Below are 18,695 nucleotides of genomic sequence, written 5' to 3'. Positions count from 1 at the left end.
TATCGATAAATTTATATATGAAAAATATATTTCATATATTAAGTTTAAAAATAAGAAAGCAATTTTTTTTCTCCTAAAGTCTTGGGATTATGAAAACGACTACAAGCCAATATGTAATTAACACCTAAAGTCCGACTCCCAAACCCATTCTGGTAATCCGGTTGAAATCAAGTTAGTTTCAGCATTTTAAGTAGCAAGTCACAAGGTATTCCGACGATCTTGAGTAGCAAACAATAAGGTATTGCATATCTTTCTTCTCGTACGTTTAGATTTCATTTGTTGAATACTCAATCTTATAATTGATTTTATTCTTAAGTGCCAACTTAACTAATATTTTTTCACTTGGGTGATTTATACTCCTCTCGCCTTTGCTTGCTTTATTTTACGCTGCTTATAGAATAGTGAGATGGCTATATTTTGGCTATCTTTCAAGTTCTCTTAATTCATTACCTCTTAAATAGAAAAATGCGTAGATAGTTTTGCTAAAGTCCTATGCAAACACGCATGTTATTGCATTTTAATAACTTCTATTGGAGACTCTAATTTGACATTTTAAAAATAATACCGAAAACTAACGGAACCGTATAGATACCGAAGAGGAACAAAGATGATTGGTAAGGTTTCGGAAAATCTAATCTTAGTCATACAAAATAGAGTAACCGAAAATTAATATGGTATAAATTTTATAAAATAACCGACTAGACCGAACCATTGGCATCCCGCGCATTGCCCGAGAAAAAGTGGAAGAAAAAAAAGTGATATGGGGGAAATCATCAATTTTTGTAACTTTAGAGGGGACTTTGTCATTTCATAGAAAAAAGGGAGGAATCTGTCAAAAAGAAAAAGATTCGGACGCGTTTGGCGAATTCCTAATAAACGTAGCAAGTTATTTGTCCACAAGAGAGATCCCAAAAACGCCGTCTGCATCAACGGAACCCCAGCGAAGAACAAAGGAGAAAAAGGTTAGGCAAAATTAAGCCCTTGAATTTGAATTAACCTGATTTTCATGTTTTATTATACACAATTTAATCCTTGAATTTTTGTGTCTATGTGATTCACCACTTTGATATTAGAACTCAAGCCTTGTTGAGTACTCTGTTATTTTTCGACAAATCAAACTGAATTAAACAGATTAAGCAATCTATTTGCTGAAATATAGAGAACGAACACATGCTATTCTTCATTTTTTGCATTTTTTAATTCGAATTCTTTTATTTTAGTGAGGATGCGTCTATCGTCTAAATGCAAGATTTAAACTGTATGGGTTCGACTTTTAAGGTTTTTAACTTTGTAAAATTTCACAAGTGGTGTCGGGGGAGGGTGGTGTGTTCGAGAGACCTTACCCCTACCCCGGAGGAGTAGAGAGGCTGTTTCCGATAGACCCTCGGCTCAAGAAGACGATAGACCCATGCTCTTAAAGCTAAATGTTTATTTAACCTTTTTACTTGGCTTAATTAGGCACTTGTATCTAGTTGTGATCATTTTTTGGACTGTGTCTGCTCCTTAGTTTTAACATAGGTTTATTTTTGTTTTGTTGATGAGCAGACACACTCTCTTTACTTGTACTCTCTTTTGCTATGCATCTTCTTGATGCTTTTAATGGAATTCTCTTACTTCATCAAAAAAAAAAAAAAAGAGACAATAGATTAGTAACAGCAACAGGAGCCAGAAAGATAATACCAGCAATGTAGGAACCAGAAAGTTGAAAAACAAGCAATAACAATAAATAGTAACAATGGCATGGTACTACGAACACGAGGGAGTGGTATGGACACAATATGAACTACAAGCAGTCTAAGACAAAACACTATCAGGCTAGCCCCACACCCAGTACAAAGTAGAAAAGCGCTCAACTACCTCCTAACCTTCAACCCTAATGCTCGACCTCCACACCTTCCTATCAAGGGTCATGTCCCCGAAAATCTAAAACTGCGTCATGTCTTGCCTGAACTCATTATATTTTTAAAGTTATGGGTTCATATCTATTGTATGTTGCAATATTAGTTAATTTGTATGCATATTTATGCTCCGCATGAAAAGTACCGGGTTCAGATGTGAATTGTTTGTTATCTGAGCACTGATATTGCCTTTTCCCACAAAAATATTAATTGAAGATGACTAATTTTTAATGAAACTCTAGTTTTAGTGAACTCATAATTCGTCTTAGGATACTAATTATTACAAAATGTTGGAATGAAATATTAGGCCCAAATAGAGATATTAATTATTCCCAGGAGAAACTATTTCTACTAATATAATCTGTTTATCATATCGTATAAATTCATATCTAAAAGGTTTCATGAATACTTATACACACTCAGATGTGAGACTTTTTGTACTGATATCAACTCGGAAAGGATAACAAATAAGCAGAGCGTGTGGTGGTCTGAAAATGTTTGCTACTGTTAGATCCTGCTTTGACACTGTGTTTTGAAATTGTTTGCTAATATTAACCCATTTAATTTGTACTTTGAGCTTATGAGCCACTAGAAATCATCAACCCCATGATTATTCTCCTAAGGAAGCAATATTACCATCAGTTTAGACCCTTTAGCAAGGGCACTTCAGCCAAAAGGTAATCTTCCTTTTTCCTGAGTCAGTATTGATGGTGTCTCCTAATTGCTATCAACCCCACATTGCTGAAGTCCTAATATGGAGTCCGGAACCAAAATATTGTAAATTGACTCAAGAGACAAAAATAGGTGGAAAAAAGTGTTGAGGACCATATTATGTATAACGCATCTAAAATATGCGCTATACCTTAACGGCCAGTTACCCCGTTAAGATATAGCGCATGTAATATATGCGCTATACTCAGTATTTGCAGCCATAATAATTGACTGCATAGCGCATCAATTATATGCGCTATGTATAAACATACCCCCAACCCCCACCTTCAAAATTTTTTTCTTCATCTTCAAATTCCAAGTATCTTTCTTTTCCTTTAAATACTTTGGAAATTAGCCCATGTAACTCTGTGGATTTTTGTATATTCATGTATTTGTGATATATTCATGTATTTGTGAATTTTTGACTTATTTTACTCTCTGGCGTAATCTGTATTAGGAATTACAAATATTTAATTGTAAATTGATTGAGGTAGGTATGTTGTTTTCAATGCCATAGTTTACTTTATCTTCTAAGGAAGATACGTAACGATAGTATAAAAAGTTACGCTAATACTCTGCTTTTTAGAAAGAAAGTCATCATTTGTTATTTGGGTAAGTCATTATTTTTAATTGCCCAATACAAAAAGGTTTCCAAGTCACTCAATTCGACTATTACTGCATTAGAGATCAAACAAAATGATAGTTCCAATGTTCAACCAAAAACAACCTTTAAGTTTAGCCTCGATACAAGTATATCATGAAGAAGGTGCGGGTTGGGGGTATGTTTATACATAGCGCATATAATTGATGCGCTATGCAGTCAATTATTATGGCTGCAAATACTGAGTATAGCGCATATATTACATGCGCTATATCTTAACAGGGTACACTGGCCGTTAAGGTATAGCGCATGTTTTAGATGCGTTATACATAATATGGTCCTCAACACTTTTTTTCACCTATTTTTGTCCCTGGAGTCAAACTTTACAATATTTTGGTTCCGGACTCCTGCTAAACCCGCTTTGATGCTGAGTAATTTTCTCTAGTAATGTTAGCTGTGAGAGGGTTCCAAAAGTATGGTGAAAAGGAGAAGAAATTGATGGTTTTAGATTGCAAAAGAGAATACTCATAACTTCGGTTATAACTTCTATGTTTAGATGATATAGATAATCCTGATAGCTACTGCTGATGGCATCCAAATTATATATACCTTTGAATTTCAATTCTGATAAGTTTCTCAATTAATGATAATTGAGGAGATGAAGCGAGAGCATGTTGTTTAACAATTAAGTACAATAAAGAAGCTTAAAGCTTTGCCTTTTAGAGAGTAGGAGAGGGGAAAAAAACTGAAGGTGGCTGATTGCTAATACCTTCAATCTCCTTCTCAACTTATTTTCTTAAGGATTGTTATGCATTTTCTGGTTATTAAGTTGCTGGTATTATCTTTATGGATTCCTTTGTTGTTACTGCTACACTGTCTCGTTTTCATCTTATTGTGCCGAGGGTCTATTGGAAACAGCCTCTCTACTCCTCCGGAGTAGGGGTAAGGTCTGCGGACACACTACCATCCCCAGAACCCACTTGTGGGATACGCATTGGAAAATGTAGTTTTTGTCAGCACTCGTTATGCATCTTCTTCTGGTCTTTTTGTTGGTTTACTTCTGTTAGTCTCTATTTCAATGCTAAAGCATAATCTTTCATTTCTAACTCCTCCAGTATTCTTCAAAAATGGGTGGACTGCCAATAGAGAATACATCTACAGCCATATCTTTGTCGCAAGTACCAAAAGATCAAAAGTCAGCTGCCCCTGCTGTGCCCGATTCAAAGCCAAAGAAGAAGATTTGTTGCGCTTGCCCTGATACTAAGAAGCTGAGAGATGAATGCATTGTGGAGCATGGTGAATCCGCTTGTGAGAAATGGATTGAAGCTCATCGTAAATGCCTTCGAGCTGAAGGCTTCAATGTCTGAAGCATAGCAGCTGGCCTCTGAATAGACAAGCGGAGATACAAAATTTTGTCTAATGCTTAGTTTGTTTTGGCACCATACAAGCTCAATTAGCTAAATATTTACAGTTTTCTTATTCAAAAGAATTTGTTTATCAAATACAGGAATAAAGCAAGGAAGTTGTGCACAATTGATTTGCTGGAGCAGGAAATACGAGATAATTCGTCTTGATTATTTGAATTGTGTAAAGGGTTAGGATAGGTCGCCTAGCGTTGTCCTTGTCTGTAACAGTAGCTTTAGTACATGAATTAGCGTTATTTATGTATTTTCGTATTCCTTGATTTCCGTGATTACTTGTGTTGCTTTCATTTCGGCCTGTCTGATTACAATGCTCGGTTTTAGTTTTGGATCTTTGTATTTTTGCTTCGGTTGTTTAATTGGTGTGCTTGCTGCTGCCCTTCCTTTGTCTTTCCTAAGCCGATGGTCTTTCAACAGCTTCTCTGCCTTCTTAAAGGTAGGGGTAAGGTCTGCGTACATACTATCCTCCTCAGATTTCACTTGTGGAATTACACTGAGTCTGTTGTTGTATTTTGAATTGTAGGGTACATTTCAAGATGGAAATTAGCTCTTAGAAGAGACTTATTTTCTTTGCATCATTGCTTCATCTAACTATGAAAATACTAACAAATGTTTGGTAAGAAAATGGTATTAGTGGTTTGTTACATACATCGCTGTGGAAGGAAAGTTAAGTGATGAAACTATAATGCTTTGTGTCGGTTTGATTTATTCAACTCTTTGAGTTGGACAAAATAGGTAGGATCCACCATTGACTGAAAATGAGTATAGTTCATTTAGTTCGACTTTGTATTGGAAAACTATCAATTATGTCCATTTATAAGTAGTTTATTACAAAAATTGGTGAATTCGTAAAATATTACTAATATTAGCCAAATATGATCAATATAAGCCAATTAGTTATTTGTAGAAAATGTCAATTTTTTTTTTTGAATGGGTGTTATTAAAATAGATTAGGTACATCTTGAGGAGTTTGAATCTCAGTATTGGGATGATTTGGTGGAGTTTTGAGGTGGTTTGAATTGAAAATTCGAAGTAGAAGATGAACATGAAAAAAAATGGTGTATCATTTGTATATCACATATGTATCATATTTATATCAAGTGTGTATCACATGGGTGATACATGTTTGATACATGCGTCGCAGAAGAATTTTTGAATTCGATTTTAACTGCGAATTTTGATACTAAATTAGTCCAAATCACCTCCAATCTTCCTCAAATATGTATATTGACTCATCTATATGTTTTCAATAAATTTCAACCATACCCATAATCCTTAGAAGTGACTATATGTTTTAACTTGGACTATAAAAAAAAGTGCTATTTATGGAATAAATTAGAAGTGATTCTATTTTTCTCAATAATTTTAAGAAAAGGATCAAGCGTGTAAAAATTCCTATGATGATGATATATGTGATTATACTCGAAAAGAGTTAGAAAAGCAAACAATCACGTCACAAGAGCTAAAGTCTTTAGCTGGAAATATAACCAAGTATTTCTACTTAAACAATTCAATGCGTATAAATTACATAATAAACAGATGAAACGAAAATGGATAAATGAGAACAAACACACATTTGCTACAAAACAAAGAATAATTGCAAGCTTTCAACTTTCAAGCATACTAGAAAGTCCTCTCAAGATATTATAGTCGTATAAGGTGGAAAGTTCAACTCAACAGAGATTACAATACTTACTGCAACAACAAAGGACAAAGAAAAAGAGAGTACCAATAAATAAGGGATAAGAAAGCAAATGAAGTTTCAGAATGAGATCTAACAAATACTAACTAAATCGCCAATTACAGAACTGAGCTTCTGAAGGGCCAATAAACATCTCAAAGTAATTCATGAATAGAAGAGCCCCATCAATGGGTGTATGAGAAAAAGCGGCCCACGAAAAATATAGAGGACTCAAGAGGAAAACCACGGTTCCTACCTAAATTACTCCAGAAGAAAAATATACCAAGCACTCAATATCGAGCAATGTCCTGAAGGCAATCATAGAAATGTGAGATTTGGATCTTCTCTTTGCCAGAATAGATGGCTTCTGCCGTCCCACCATGTTCACCTTGAGCAGCCATTTCGACAACCATGTATAGTTTCTTGATGGGCATCTATCAGAAGACAACACAAACAAGAGTTATTGACCAACCTCTATCATACGCCTGAAATTTCAATTTCCCAAGCACTGCCAATATCAGAAGGCGATGAGACAAATATGAACTATTCGTATAGGGAAGAGACATGTATGAAAAGCGTGCTTGTCTGATAGACAGGGAGCAGAGCTTTGAAACTTACGTCATTTAATGCCTCAGCAGCAGAATCAACATCATCGTTTGAGAAGACATTAAGTTGTTGTAACACCTGCAAATAACATCAAAGCATCAATACTTGGGCGGGTATAGAATGGCGATGACATTAGGTCTAAAATCTCAGTAACTGCACCAATGAACTAGAGTTCAAGAGTTCTAACTCATCACCAAGGAATTTGGTAGGACATCTCCAATAATTGAACCAATGAACTAGAATTCGAGAGTCAATACATACACTAAGGAAAGACAAAGTATACAGCCTACTGATGATGAGAAATCTTCTCAAATCACCAACTCATTTGCTCCACAGTTTGTTCCAGACAAAAAGTAAAATGGATCCTGAGAGCTCAATAGATAAAGATATATTGACAAATTTAGTGGCATCAATGACAAAAGCCACTATTTTGTTACACCGTCAGAATTCACAAGCTATTATTCAGTAATCTTCTTGCCACGACGATTCTGGTTCAGTGGGAGGTGAAGTATTCTTTTGTAAGGAGTTTATTGGCCACTAGCACTGGATTACGTTATCTGGAAATACCTAATTGAGATGTCCTAGTTAAGCTTTTCTGCACCTACCTGCTCTACAATAAAAAATAGGATTTCCTTTTTCCTTTCAACGTATGGCATCCAATATAAGAATTTATTTGGAGTTTCATTGCTCTTCCGTCTTCACAGTCCAACTAATATGGTTTGACGTAACAGATGACTATCTACCGTTTTATTTCATATAAAAGTTTCATTCTTCATGTTAGAACTATGGGCAATTTAACTGGAAAATGAATTTTCATTATAAAACATCAACATCATGGCAGTTTGGATGCCCTCTTACCTTCTTGGCATCTTCTGTCTTTAATGTTGGAACATGGTATGTGACTGAGAAAGCATCACAAAGGCCAACCGAGTCCAAGAAACCGGCCTCACTAGTAGTTCCAATCACGAGAATTTTTTTACCCTGTAACATGAAACCCGCCGTAAGAATCATCAGCAAAAAGCAGAGTTGCATATGTAGCCACAACGTAATTAAAATCCAGCTCATAAAAAAGCAGTAGGTCATCATCAGTATGTGTCTTGGGCGTTCTAGTACCTGGGTGTCTAAGTTTATCTGTACTTTTCTTCCAATGGAGGCAAAAATCAAAACAACTAGAGGACTTGATGGGTTCAAGATAGAAATGGGAGAAATTCTTTCACACACACACACCACCCCAAGAAAAACTTTACAAGGCATGTAGGTTCGGCACAAGACTCTTTAACATTGATTTGGTTTTCAGCTTCCGGGCAACTATTATGTAGGAATTAGTCAAATATCAAGAGTGAGAGGTCATCGCTTCATGGGTGAAGCCATGAAGCCACACGTTTCAGATATGTTTGTGCTTCAGACAATGACATGCAAAGTGTTCTGAATGAGAAAAGGTTGATTCTTTGAATCTCAACTTTGAAGAGTTGGATTATATTGGCATTATTGTATATTGTATATTGAATTTAGTTATTTAACTGAAATTTGATAATTATAGTACTAAGTTCGTATATGTATTGAATTTTTTTATTTCCTGTAAATTGAGCACTTCACTTTAAAGAAGCGTGTCATTTTTCGCTTCAAGCCACGTGGACTTCAATGCTTTTTTGCGCTTCTCTTGTAAAATTCCAGAAAACCACTTAAGCATTCTTTTCTTTCCGTTGCTTTGATACCCCCCTTAAGTTATCTGATGCATGTCCATGAGCCTTTCCAACCCCACACATGGGTACCAAATGAGCATCTTGAAATACAATACTGAATAATTATGAAGAAATACCTTAGGTGGAAGCCGTTTAAGGAGCACCAACAGTGTTTGAGAAATCAAATTTGAAAATCGAGGGCCAATTGCAACATATTCCAGAAGCCTGCACAGGTACATGCATGATAAACACATCATAACGCATTCGAAGGCTATTTATCTAGTATCAGAAAATTTACCTTTCAATGCCATCAAGGACGACTATGCTGAGTGGTGACTTGTACGCATCCTCAAATACCTACCACATATTAGCACAAGACATAGTTAATAACTAAAATGCAAGTAATATGCACGGGTATTTACAAAGTCATTTATCTTTTAGCTGATCATACTAAAGTGATGTACCAGGTTAACGTGTGTACCTTTACTATCTGAGCACATTTGCTGCTTTCACTTAGCCCAATCATAGTTTCAGCAGAAATCTAACAATCACAGGGGAAAGAGGCGATAAGAGATGGGTTTAAGAGTGAGAATTTGTAATTAATCCCCAGAAAATGTACAAGTTCCCAATATTTAGTAACTTACTATCTTGACATAGGGAAAATCACTTTCAATTCCAACTGTTGCTGCCATTGCAGTTTTGCCACTGTCCAAGGAATAGAAAGACTCAAGATAAATGACCACATAAAAAACAAGAATAACACAAGCTTCTACCTTCCACTTGGGCCTTCCAGAAGACAAGTAATGAGGGGGCTCCCCCTGCTGACTTTAACTTGTTCTGCCAATAGCATAGTTCTTCTGTAGATGTGTTGATGTCGTTCGCCACAGTCCACAATGCCATTAAGTCTGAAAAATGTTAAGAGTCGTTAAGCCACCTTCATGCAGCAAGTTAAGCAAAGTTATACAAACCTTAAACTAGACTCCAGTGGTGACAATTTTATTCAACATCAGTTATCATTTCCTTACATATATCCAAGATCCGACAGACTAGTTTCTTCACTTAAGCCACCAAAAACACATATACTTCTCCCAACTATTGAATGTTATGTCTCTCCCACTGTAAGCCCTTCATACTGACCCCCCCCCCCCCCCCGCGTCAATACATAGGAGACAAGTACATTTAGCATCAACATAGTACATCCCTTTCTCAGGAAAATTTTGTACTAAACTTTTTTATTCTTTTTGTACTGTCAAGCCCAATAATCCACAAGCATTGCATGAGAGCTAACCTCGGAGAAAGAAAAAAGGACTATGTACAATTTAGGAAATAGATTTAATTTTTAACTTGGTTCACGAAATACTACCAATTGGCTGCACACTAGGAACAGGAAAACTAACCTGCAACGTTCAAGGTCATCAGTGGAAGCACCAAATGCAGGTCTTACTTCACCAAGGGCATGCAAAAAATCATCCATAGTGACTTTTATACTCTCCTCATCCACTGGTTTAGTAAGATCATCCATGCTTAGCTGCCTGTTCAATGCAAAGGATACAGCACTTTTGACTACACCTTCAAGCTCAGCACCACTATAATTTTTTGTCCTTGCGGCTGCACGCAAAGGAAAATGGGGGAAAACTCTAAGAATTCCATATAGCCACTGTAGGTTAGTAGACTAAACAAAGTACCAGAAGTGACTCACAGAAATAACACAGAAACACCTTCAATTCAACAATATATCTTTGAAAGAAAAGTCAAGTTGAATCAGGGATAGAAGTATATAACATGATTTTAGTACTATCATCATCTATTTTAAAAGAACCAGATATCAAAAGCCATCATAACATGCTTGCTGTGGTGACCACATACCAAGTTCTTGCAAGTTCACATCTGGGGAAAGAAAGGAATTCTCTTTCATCTGGTTTGTATGAATCTGGAGAATTTGCAGTCGACCATTTTCATCAGGAAGGCTTATCTCCACTTGGACTTCTAGTCGTCCTGGCCTATATCAATACAGAACTTAATAATGCACCATAAAACATTACTTAATCTCAAAGAAATAGACACCAAAAACATTTGTATAATCTTCAGCAACAAAGAAGACAAACATGACACAAGAGACCATGGTTACCTCATAAGCGCTTCATCAAGTAGATCTTTTCTATTTGTCATTCCAATGAGCAAAACATTATTCAGAGATTCCACCCCATCTATCTAAAGTGCAAGAAACAATCAACCAGATTGAATCAATAACAGCTAACAGCATTCTACTGTTGTCATATAGCCACTCTAACCTCTGCAAACACAACTAGAAAGTATTGTGCATACCTTTGTGAGAAGCTGGTTAACAATGCTGTCATGTACACCAGTTCCATCTCTAGTTGATCCTCTAGACTGCATAACAACAAAAGCTTCATATTAAGAAACTAAATATACAGAATCAACTGCAGATGAATATAGTGATAAGGTAGTCAATGGATCCACAAGCTTGGTGAACATTTGCTCACGTACAGAGTGCATTAGCACAAAATGACTTGTAACAATGCTGAGTATCAATCAAACAAGTAGACTGCAGACAACTTAAGGGTGTACCAATCAACTAAAGCAACAAGCTAAGGATAACCTATTTAGATTCAGTAGTCAAATGCTGATATTTACATCCATGCAACAAAATTAACATCTGGAACTTATTGCCCATGGCAATATCCCATGGGTGAAACGTGTATTGGTACACGACCCACTCCTACAAACTTCTAATTTTACAACCAGCAGCTCGTATAAAAGCCTCTGAAGCACTTTCTCAGAAAGAAAGAAAAAAAAAGAGAAGCCTCTGAACCAATATCAGAAAATCAAACGGGAAATGATCAATGCACGGGTAATAATCTCAAAAAATCAAAAAGAATTCAAGAGGTTCCCACCTTACAGATTGCATCAATCTCGTCAAAAATGATAACATGCAGTTCACTTTGGTCACCTGGAAATACAAAAACGACAGATTACAATAACAAGTTTAAACCCCAACATCTTCATTTCCATGATAGCTCCCTTACCTTTGGTTCTTTGGTCCTGCTCAGCATCAGCAAACAAATCCCTCACATTTTTTTCTGTTTCACCGACGAACTTGCTTAATACTTCTGGTCCATTGACAATCTACAACAAAGAAAAACAAGAAGCAGATAGACAATCAAGATAGCCAAACAAGTAAAACATTGAATATTTCTTACTTCCAGAGCAACAACGATAACAAGGAGAAAATAAATGAGTAGAGCTTGCATGAACCTACCTTTGGTTCCTTGCCATTTAGCATTTTTCCAATCTGGCGAGCCATTAGAGTCTTCCCTGTACCAGGAGGTCCATAGAGCAGCATTCCCTTGACATGCTTGATACCAAGCCTGAAAATCAATTTCATCGCAAAGCCAAGGACAAGTGAGGAATTAATCGTACTACATCTTGTCTTCAGGAAACAAACAAAAATTCATGAAAAGAAAAGGAATTTTAGTTATTTAGCAAGAATTTTCCATACTTGCTGGTGACATGTGGAGGGAAAACCCTGGAAGCAAAAGCCCTTCGAAATATATCAGCAAACTCTGCACTCAGACCACCTATACCCAATGATTGAAGATTGAATTCTTTCTGTCTAAAGATGCTGCTGCTAGCAGCTTCACGCTGGTTGACAATCTGCATTGAAGTCAGTTGCAGCAAGAAACAAATGAAAAGGACTCCAATAAACATGAAGGAAGCCATTATGTATTGGCAACTTTTTGCCTCCAGTATATTACTTAAAGACAGGAAAAAGTAACCTTTATTCCACTAGAGTTTGCAGCTTCAAATATAATGTATGTGTCAGCTGAAATCATCCCTCTTTCTATATTAGACTTTTCTTGCCCCTCCACAGTAGCTTGATTCACAGTGAATATATAACCATTGCCATGATACTCAAATGTCACCTTTTGCCCAGTTGACATAATCTGCATAATGAAGTTAACAATTCATAAATAAGTTACTTTCACCAGAACTATAGACTTGGAACATCTGCTGCAGCTTAATTGGTAAGCCGTAAGCCTAGGAGCTAGAGGTCCACTTTACATCATTCTCTAATAGCATTTTAAAGGCAACACCATACTGGAGCACCAATACTCAAACAGCCTAGTGATTCCCAGCTATTTACGTAGACACCTCTAGATCCTCTGAACCGTGCCCTAGTCCACTAAAAAAGACAAAGTATCCTAGAATTTAGCAAGATTATTTCGAGACCACCACTAGACCACCCTAAGACTCCATTGTTTTTATTAAGATTAAGATGTCTCAATCGGCATACACATTTGATTATTAAGTTATTGTACATGGATCAGAACACTGGATAATTAAGTTGCTTATTTTCTCACATTGTTGTAGATAATATATATATATATATATATATATATATATATATATATATATATATATATATAATTAAAAATTAATGTATATGGAATTCAAATAAATTAATAATAAATACTTATCCACTAAATACTAGAGAAATATTAATTTACATGGTGTTGTATAAATTGTTTAGAGACAAAACACTGGAGTCTAAATGTTTGGAGACAGACTCTGGAGTCTAAAGGTTTCAAGTTGAGCAGGACCAAGACATAATACTTGGAGTGCAAGTTCAATGACGTGACGGGGGAAATGGACTGTGACGTGAGGCTTGTTCACAAGTCATCCCCAAGAAAGGGAGTTTTAATATCTTAAAGGCAAGTTTTATATAGCGGTGGTTAGACCAATCATGTTGTATGGGGCAGAGTGTTGGCCAGTCAAGAATTCTCATATCCACAAGATGAAAGTAGCAGAAATGAGGATGTTGAGGTGTATGTGTGGGCATACTATGTTGGATAAGATTAGGAAAGAAGATATTCGGGCAAATGTGGGGGTGGCGCTCATGGATGATAAAATGCGGGAAGTGAGGCTTAATTGGTTCGGGCACGTACAGAGGAGAAGCCTTGACTCCCCGGTTAGGAGATGCGAGGTATGAGAAGAGCTAGAGGACAGCATAAGAAATATTGGGGAGAGGTTATCAGGCAGGACATGGCGCGACTCCATCTCACCGAGGACATGACCTTAAATAGGAAGGTTTGGAGGACGAGTATTAAAGTCGTAGGTTAGTAGGTAGTTGAGCGTTTTCTCAGAGGCGGATCCAAGATTTGGAGATTACGGTGCCAAGCTAATCAATTTGATCAACTTGAGCTTTGGTTCGAGTTATTCATCTTTTTATTTATATGGACATATTGATCAAACGAAAAAAATATGATAACTATAACTAATTGACGCAAAGCATAAAACTTCCAATAATATTACTACTGTAAAAAATATACATCATCCATTTAAAATTGTCCTCGACGAGTTTTCTTATTCTGAAAATGGTCAATAATTGCATCATTACTTATGTTTGGAAATACATCACATTCTATGTAACAAACTAAACAATCATTTACATTTTGATCACCCATGTTATTCCGCTCTTCATTCTTTATCTGCTTCATGGGCGAGAATGCTCTCTCCACCGTTACAAGAATACAAGTTACAATTGGCTACTAGAGGACAATAGAGATGCCGAGATGGACGGACTAAGCAGCGACGCTGGCAGCAGGGAAGTGAATATTAGTGGTGGCGCTAGCGAAGGGATGGGAGTTGGGCAATGGTCAAGGGTTTTTGACTTTTAGTTTGGAATTTTGATTGGGAATTGGAAGCGAGAATTTTGAGAGGAAAGGAAATATCTTTTGAAGTTTGAGTGGAAAAAAACAAATATAAGAGACAAAAAAAAGGTCAAAATTTACTACTCTAATAAAGAAAGATATAGTCAACAATAATTAAAGAAAAAAAATAAGGAGAACAGAATATATAATATACTAGTATAATATTTGATGATCCAAAACGTAAAGTGATGCAGCAAGCTAAAAAGGTTAAAAATGTGTTGTCTCGGCAGTTCGATCCCTCGCCTCCATGGAGGATTTGTCAGATGTTTGCCACTTGCACCTATTCATCTTTTGGTACCCCGGGTGGCACCCAATATATTTATATTATTTTGCATATATGCATACATATATAGTTAAGGTTTCGACCAAAGCTTGCGGGTGGTGTACCACCCCCAGGCCTTAGTAGATCCCCCCTGGTTTTTCTTCCCCGTTGGGGGTTTTAGGCTAGTTGTTAGTATCTTGCTTTAGTTTGATAGTGGTACTTATTGTGTTTGTATTGTTTTTCTGCTCCGGTTGCCTAGTACCTTTCCATTGCTCTAATTGACGATACTGCATTTTCCTTTCTTTTTTTTTTATTCCTAGGTTGCTAGCACTGTCTTCCTGATGTATTGTTGTTGTTACTGTTCCATTGCCTCTTTTTCATCTCCTTGTACCGATGGTCTTTCGGAAACAGTCTCTCTACTCCCGGGGTAGGGGTAAGATCTGCGTACACACTACAGGGTTGTTGTTGTTGTTGTTGTTGTACAAACTGTTTCTTTCATGAACCGCACTCTAAAAACTAACGGCAAACTGGTGGTGGTGGTGGTCGGCCATGATGGTTGTAAGGTGGAAGCTAGTGGTCGTGGTTGGTCGAGGAGACCGTAGATGGTGGTTCTGTAGCGGTAGACGGCAGTGGTGGAGTTGTGGTAACCGAAGGTGATAGATGTATGATGGTAGTTGATGGTGACTGACAGCGGAGGTGGTTGGTAGTAGTGGTTTTGCAATGGAGGCTGGTGGAGAGGTTGTTGGTCATTTGGTCTTCATTTTGTTGATTCCACCCGACATCCTCAAGGCAATTCCATATTTATCTTTTGATTAATAAAAGCAGACATCAGACATGAAAATTGTAAGATGAATAAGTCCAGCCAATATAGTCATATATATATCAGTCATTTTCTCTCAAGCGTTCATTAATGTGAAGTGGACACTAAAACATGGATATGATTCAAAGACAAAAGTATTTAGTACAAAGTGGAGCATATTTGTAATAAATTAAATTGATTAGCAGTAAAAAAAAACAAATACACTACGTTTTGGTTGAAGTTTCATTATATAAGGATCAGGACGTTGTTTAGCCTTACTTATCTTTTTTTTTTTCGGGGGATGTGTGTGTGTGGGGGGGGGGGGGGGATAAACACCTTATTTATCTTTCAAAATTTCTAAAAGAAAGGAAAAGGACATATGGAAATCATTCTTGAAAGTACAGATCTGAAGAACCAAATCATATGTGTTCCCCAGTAGCCTTTGTCAGGTACAATACAATAAGAGAAGAACCTTTGAAAGCAGAATTTATTAAGACAGAGGGGGATAGCGCCTTCACCTGATTAGCAAATCTCTTACGAACTTGATTAGCCAAAGAAACTGCATCCACCTACAAAAAGACATATTTTGGTAAACTTGCAGCGTTTACAGCAACAGAAGTGTTTGAACCAGAGTACTCTTGATGCCTAAGATTAAAACAAAACCAGCTAAACAAGAAGATGGGGTTACAACCAAAATACACCACAACCAAATTGTAAAAGATCTGCATGCTCTAAATACCAGACTTGCTATGCGAGCTGAAAGATATGGTACAGTCAACACCAGAAGAATCTAACTCCTTCAAAGGGAATAGAGACATTGCGCGGTACACTAGAATGAGTTTACCTGCTCATCTTTGGTCCCTTTTTTCACAAACTCCAAGTCAAGGGTAAGCAGAGCAAGGTTGAAGTCATCAGGTGGAACAAATCTGCATTTGAACAGTGAAACCACTAATTAACTGATGTTACGGCAAAGCTAGACCACAGAAAACAATAATATTTGAATAGTCTTGCCGAACCTGTTAACAGATATAGCATCTCCAGTGGAAACTTTAGCATAGCGTCTTTGAATCGCATTAAGACCAAGATGACCATTAGGAATGCCATCGTGGGCAGTGTTTCACAGTTAAGGCAACAGTAAATTGCATTATCTTCAACCAATAAAATGCTACATAATGATGATGAACAGAATATGAAATGGAAATTTTAGAGAAAGACAAACAAGAGACAACAATCTCCTCAAGAGTTTTGAATTTTCTCATTAGCATTTGCTACTTGACAGCCTTTCCTATCAGAAGTTTAATAAAAGATCTCCTCCAGTAGCAGGGAAAAAACACTCTCTAATAGTTTACTAACCTCAAAATGATATTTTCAAATGGAAAAGGGGATATAACTGAAAGGAAGGAAGTGTAAAAGTTTCCCAACTAGCCAATGGTTCACTAAGGGTTATGCCACACTCGCCTAAATTTGAGACCACTGATCTCAAATACACTCAAGAGTCAAGTCACTCAACTTCCATCATTGCTGGTTCAAGCCTTACCTTCTCTTTAGGATGACTACTTTCCAAATGAAAGATATGTTTCCTCAAATAGGTCTATTTATATAAAGAGGCTGTCAGGGGAGCACGTCGGTAAGGACTTACGAGTTCATCTGAACCCAGTAGCTTTGACTCGGACCTTGTATATGTGTTAAAAGATTCACTAAATAAGTACAAATAATAGAATTCGAAACCAGTAAATCAAACAAATTATGTAGAATTCTGAACTCGAACCTACAATGTTCAACTCCTTGGATCAACCATTAGTTTCACGTGAGGTAAGAATAAGAAATTGGATGATCATTTGCTCATCCAAATAGATAGGGTTAAAATAAAAATATATATATATACCCGTGAAAACCTCATTTCCACAGTGATCAAAGCAAAAATTGTGCCACACAACTCCTAATAGACAAAGTTATCCAAAAATAGTTGATATCTCCCGGCCAGCCGGTCTCTAAACGAGTAAATTAGCAATCATTTCCCATTATCTTAAAAAGCTAGCTCTCAAATTCGCATTATCATACTATGTCCAAATCATTTAAGTCCACTCAGCTTGATAGCATCTCAAATGCGCATTATCATACTATGTCCAAATCATTAAAGCGAGGCTCGCTGAACTATTGATTAACGTCCTTCAAAAATGTCTTGTCAGTTCAAACAATCAACAATCAACTATGCCTCGATCTCAAAGTAATAAGGATCAGCCTATTGAATTCAGTATTTGTACAATTCGTCAAAATTATACTATTTTTACTCCTTAGACCTACTAAACTCACATATGCTCATCAGTTCAAAAAGAACAAAAGTGACATGCGCTAACTTAAAGCAAACAATCATGTTCAAAACACCAGTCGTAATAAAATCAGAAAAGAAATTGCTAAATTAGATTAGCTTTATGTTCGCTACATCCTAGCTAGCACCATTCAGAGTAGGTCCACTCAGCTAGATTATATCTATTAAATCTCTTGTCAATTCAAAGTTCAAAGCTTCTCAAACTAATAAGGATCGTCCTATTGAATTCAATATTCATACAATTCATCATAATTACACTATTTCTATGCCTTAGACCTACTAAACTTACACATTATCGTCAGTTCAAAAACGAAAAAACTTGAAATGCGACAGCTTGTTCCTAATAAAATCGCACAAATTTGATCAAATTAAGAATAAGAATAGTAATGAATAATATTCGAAAGGATATGCTAAAGTGAGAACGAAATCATCAGCGATAAGTGCATAAGCGAGCTTAGATCCAGGAACAAGGAAGTTTCTGAGATCCGCCGGAGAGCAATATGCGCAATTTGTGTAAGCGAGATCTTTCGCCGGCGTGTAAGTTACGATCATCGTCGATGCTGCGGAACCAAATCTCCCTGCCATTTTTCCAGAGTTCGAAATGGAAGAGATCAACGCATGAATTTGAATAAAGAATAGTAAATGCCTTGTTTGCTTGGCTATTAAGGGAAATGAACCCGGGTTGAAAGTCGGGTCGGACCGGACCGGACCCGGATTACGAATAAAAAAGGAAGGCTCATGTGGTTCGAGCCAGAATTTGCTAAGGTATTTCTCTGTCTTAGCTCTTAAGCATCCCTTGGTCTTGGGAACAAATTATTGTAGAATTATAATTTAAGGATTATAATACAAGAAATAAATGATGACGATACTATTTACAACAACAACAACCCAGTGTAATCCCACTAGTGGGGTCTGGGGAGGGTAGTGTATACGCAAACCTTACCCCTACCCCGGAGGAGTAGAGAGGCTGTTT

The 18,695-nt window shown here is 36.7% G+C and overlaps 1 protein-coding gene and 1 long non-coding RNA gene across 3 annotated transcripts; one reads left to right on the top strand and one right to left on the bottom strand.

Annotated features, from left to right (window-relative positions):
• The first annotated feature begins 824 nt into the window (after nucleotides 1–824).
• LOC107797744 (uncharacterized) lies at nucleotides 825–4,894 on the top strand. The gene is made up of 2 exons (XR_001650747.2): nucleotides 825–962; nucleotides 4,326–4,894. It is a non-coding gene; the product is annotated as an uncharacterized LOC107797744 (long non-coding RNA).
• Nucleotides 4,895–6,252: 1,358 nt separating this feature from the next.
• Nucleotides 6,253–18,395, bottom strand: LOC107797742 (vesicle-fusing ATPase). 2 transcript variants are annotated; one of them, XM_075257242.1, is made up of 22 exons: nucleotides 18,133–18,368; nucleotides 16,410–16,506; nucleotides 16,238–16,319; nucleotides 15,912–15,962; nucleotides 12,398–12,565; nucleotides 12,121–12,275; nucleotides 11,881–11,989; nucleotides 11,648–11,747; nucleotides 11,516–11,571; nucleotides 10,926–10,991; nucleotides 10,729–10,811; nucleotides 10,467–10,600; nucleotides 9,998–10,208; nucleotides 9,374–9,505; nucleotides 9,245–9,305; nucleotides 9,082–9,141; nucleotides 8,899–8,957; nucleotides 8,738–8,825; nucleotides 7,777–7,899; nucleotides 6,931–6,996; nucleotides 6,569–6,746; nucleotides 6,253–6,326 (listed from the first exon to the last, which is right to left on the bottom strand). In XM_075257242.1, exons 1-21 carry the CDS (start codon nucleotides 18,305–18,307, stop codon nucleotides 6,603–6,605), a joined length of 2,220 nt encoding a protein of 739 aa, XP_075113343.1. In that variant the 5' UTR covers nucleotides 18,308–18,368; the 3' UTR covers nucleotides 6,253–6,326; nucleotides 6,569–6,602. The 2 variants fall into 2 exon arrangements, with proteins under 2 accessions (XP_075113343.1, XP_016476154.1); XM_016620668.2 differs by having other exon boundaries at nucleotides 6,253–6,746; nucleotides 16,410–16,505; nucleotides 18,132–18,395.
• Nucleotides 18,396–18,695: the final 300 nt, after the last annotated feature.

This window comes from Nicotiana tabacum, chromosome 1, assembly GCF_000715075.1.
Source record: "Nicotiana tabacum cultivar K326 chromosome 1, ASM71507v2, whole genome shotgun sequence".
NCBI classification, from domain to species: domain Eukaryota; kingdom Viridiplantae; phylum Streptophyta; class Magnoliopsida; order Solanales; family Solanaceae; genus Nicotiana; species Nicotiana tabacum.
This window is presented reverse-complemented; position numbering and strand designations above follow the sequence as displayed.

Excerpts from the sequence above, each read along its gene's own strand:
- LOC107797742 (XM_016620668.2), bottom strand. The coding sequence starts at position 18,307 with ATGGCAGGGAGATTTGGTTCCGCAGCATCGACGATGATCGTAACTTAC. Across the intron at positions 11,572-11,647 it reads GCAGGACCAAAGAACCAAAG|GTGACCAAAGTGAACTGCAT; the intron begins GTAAGGGAGCTA and ends TTGTATTTCCAG. Across the intron at positions 10,812-10,925 it reads TTAACCAGCTTCTCACAAAG|ATAGATGGGGTGGAATCTCT; the intron begins GTATGCACAATA and ends CTTGCACTTTAG.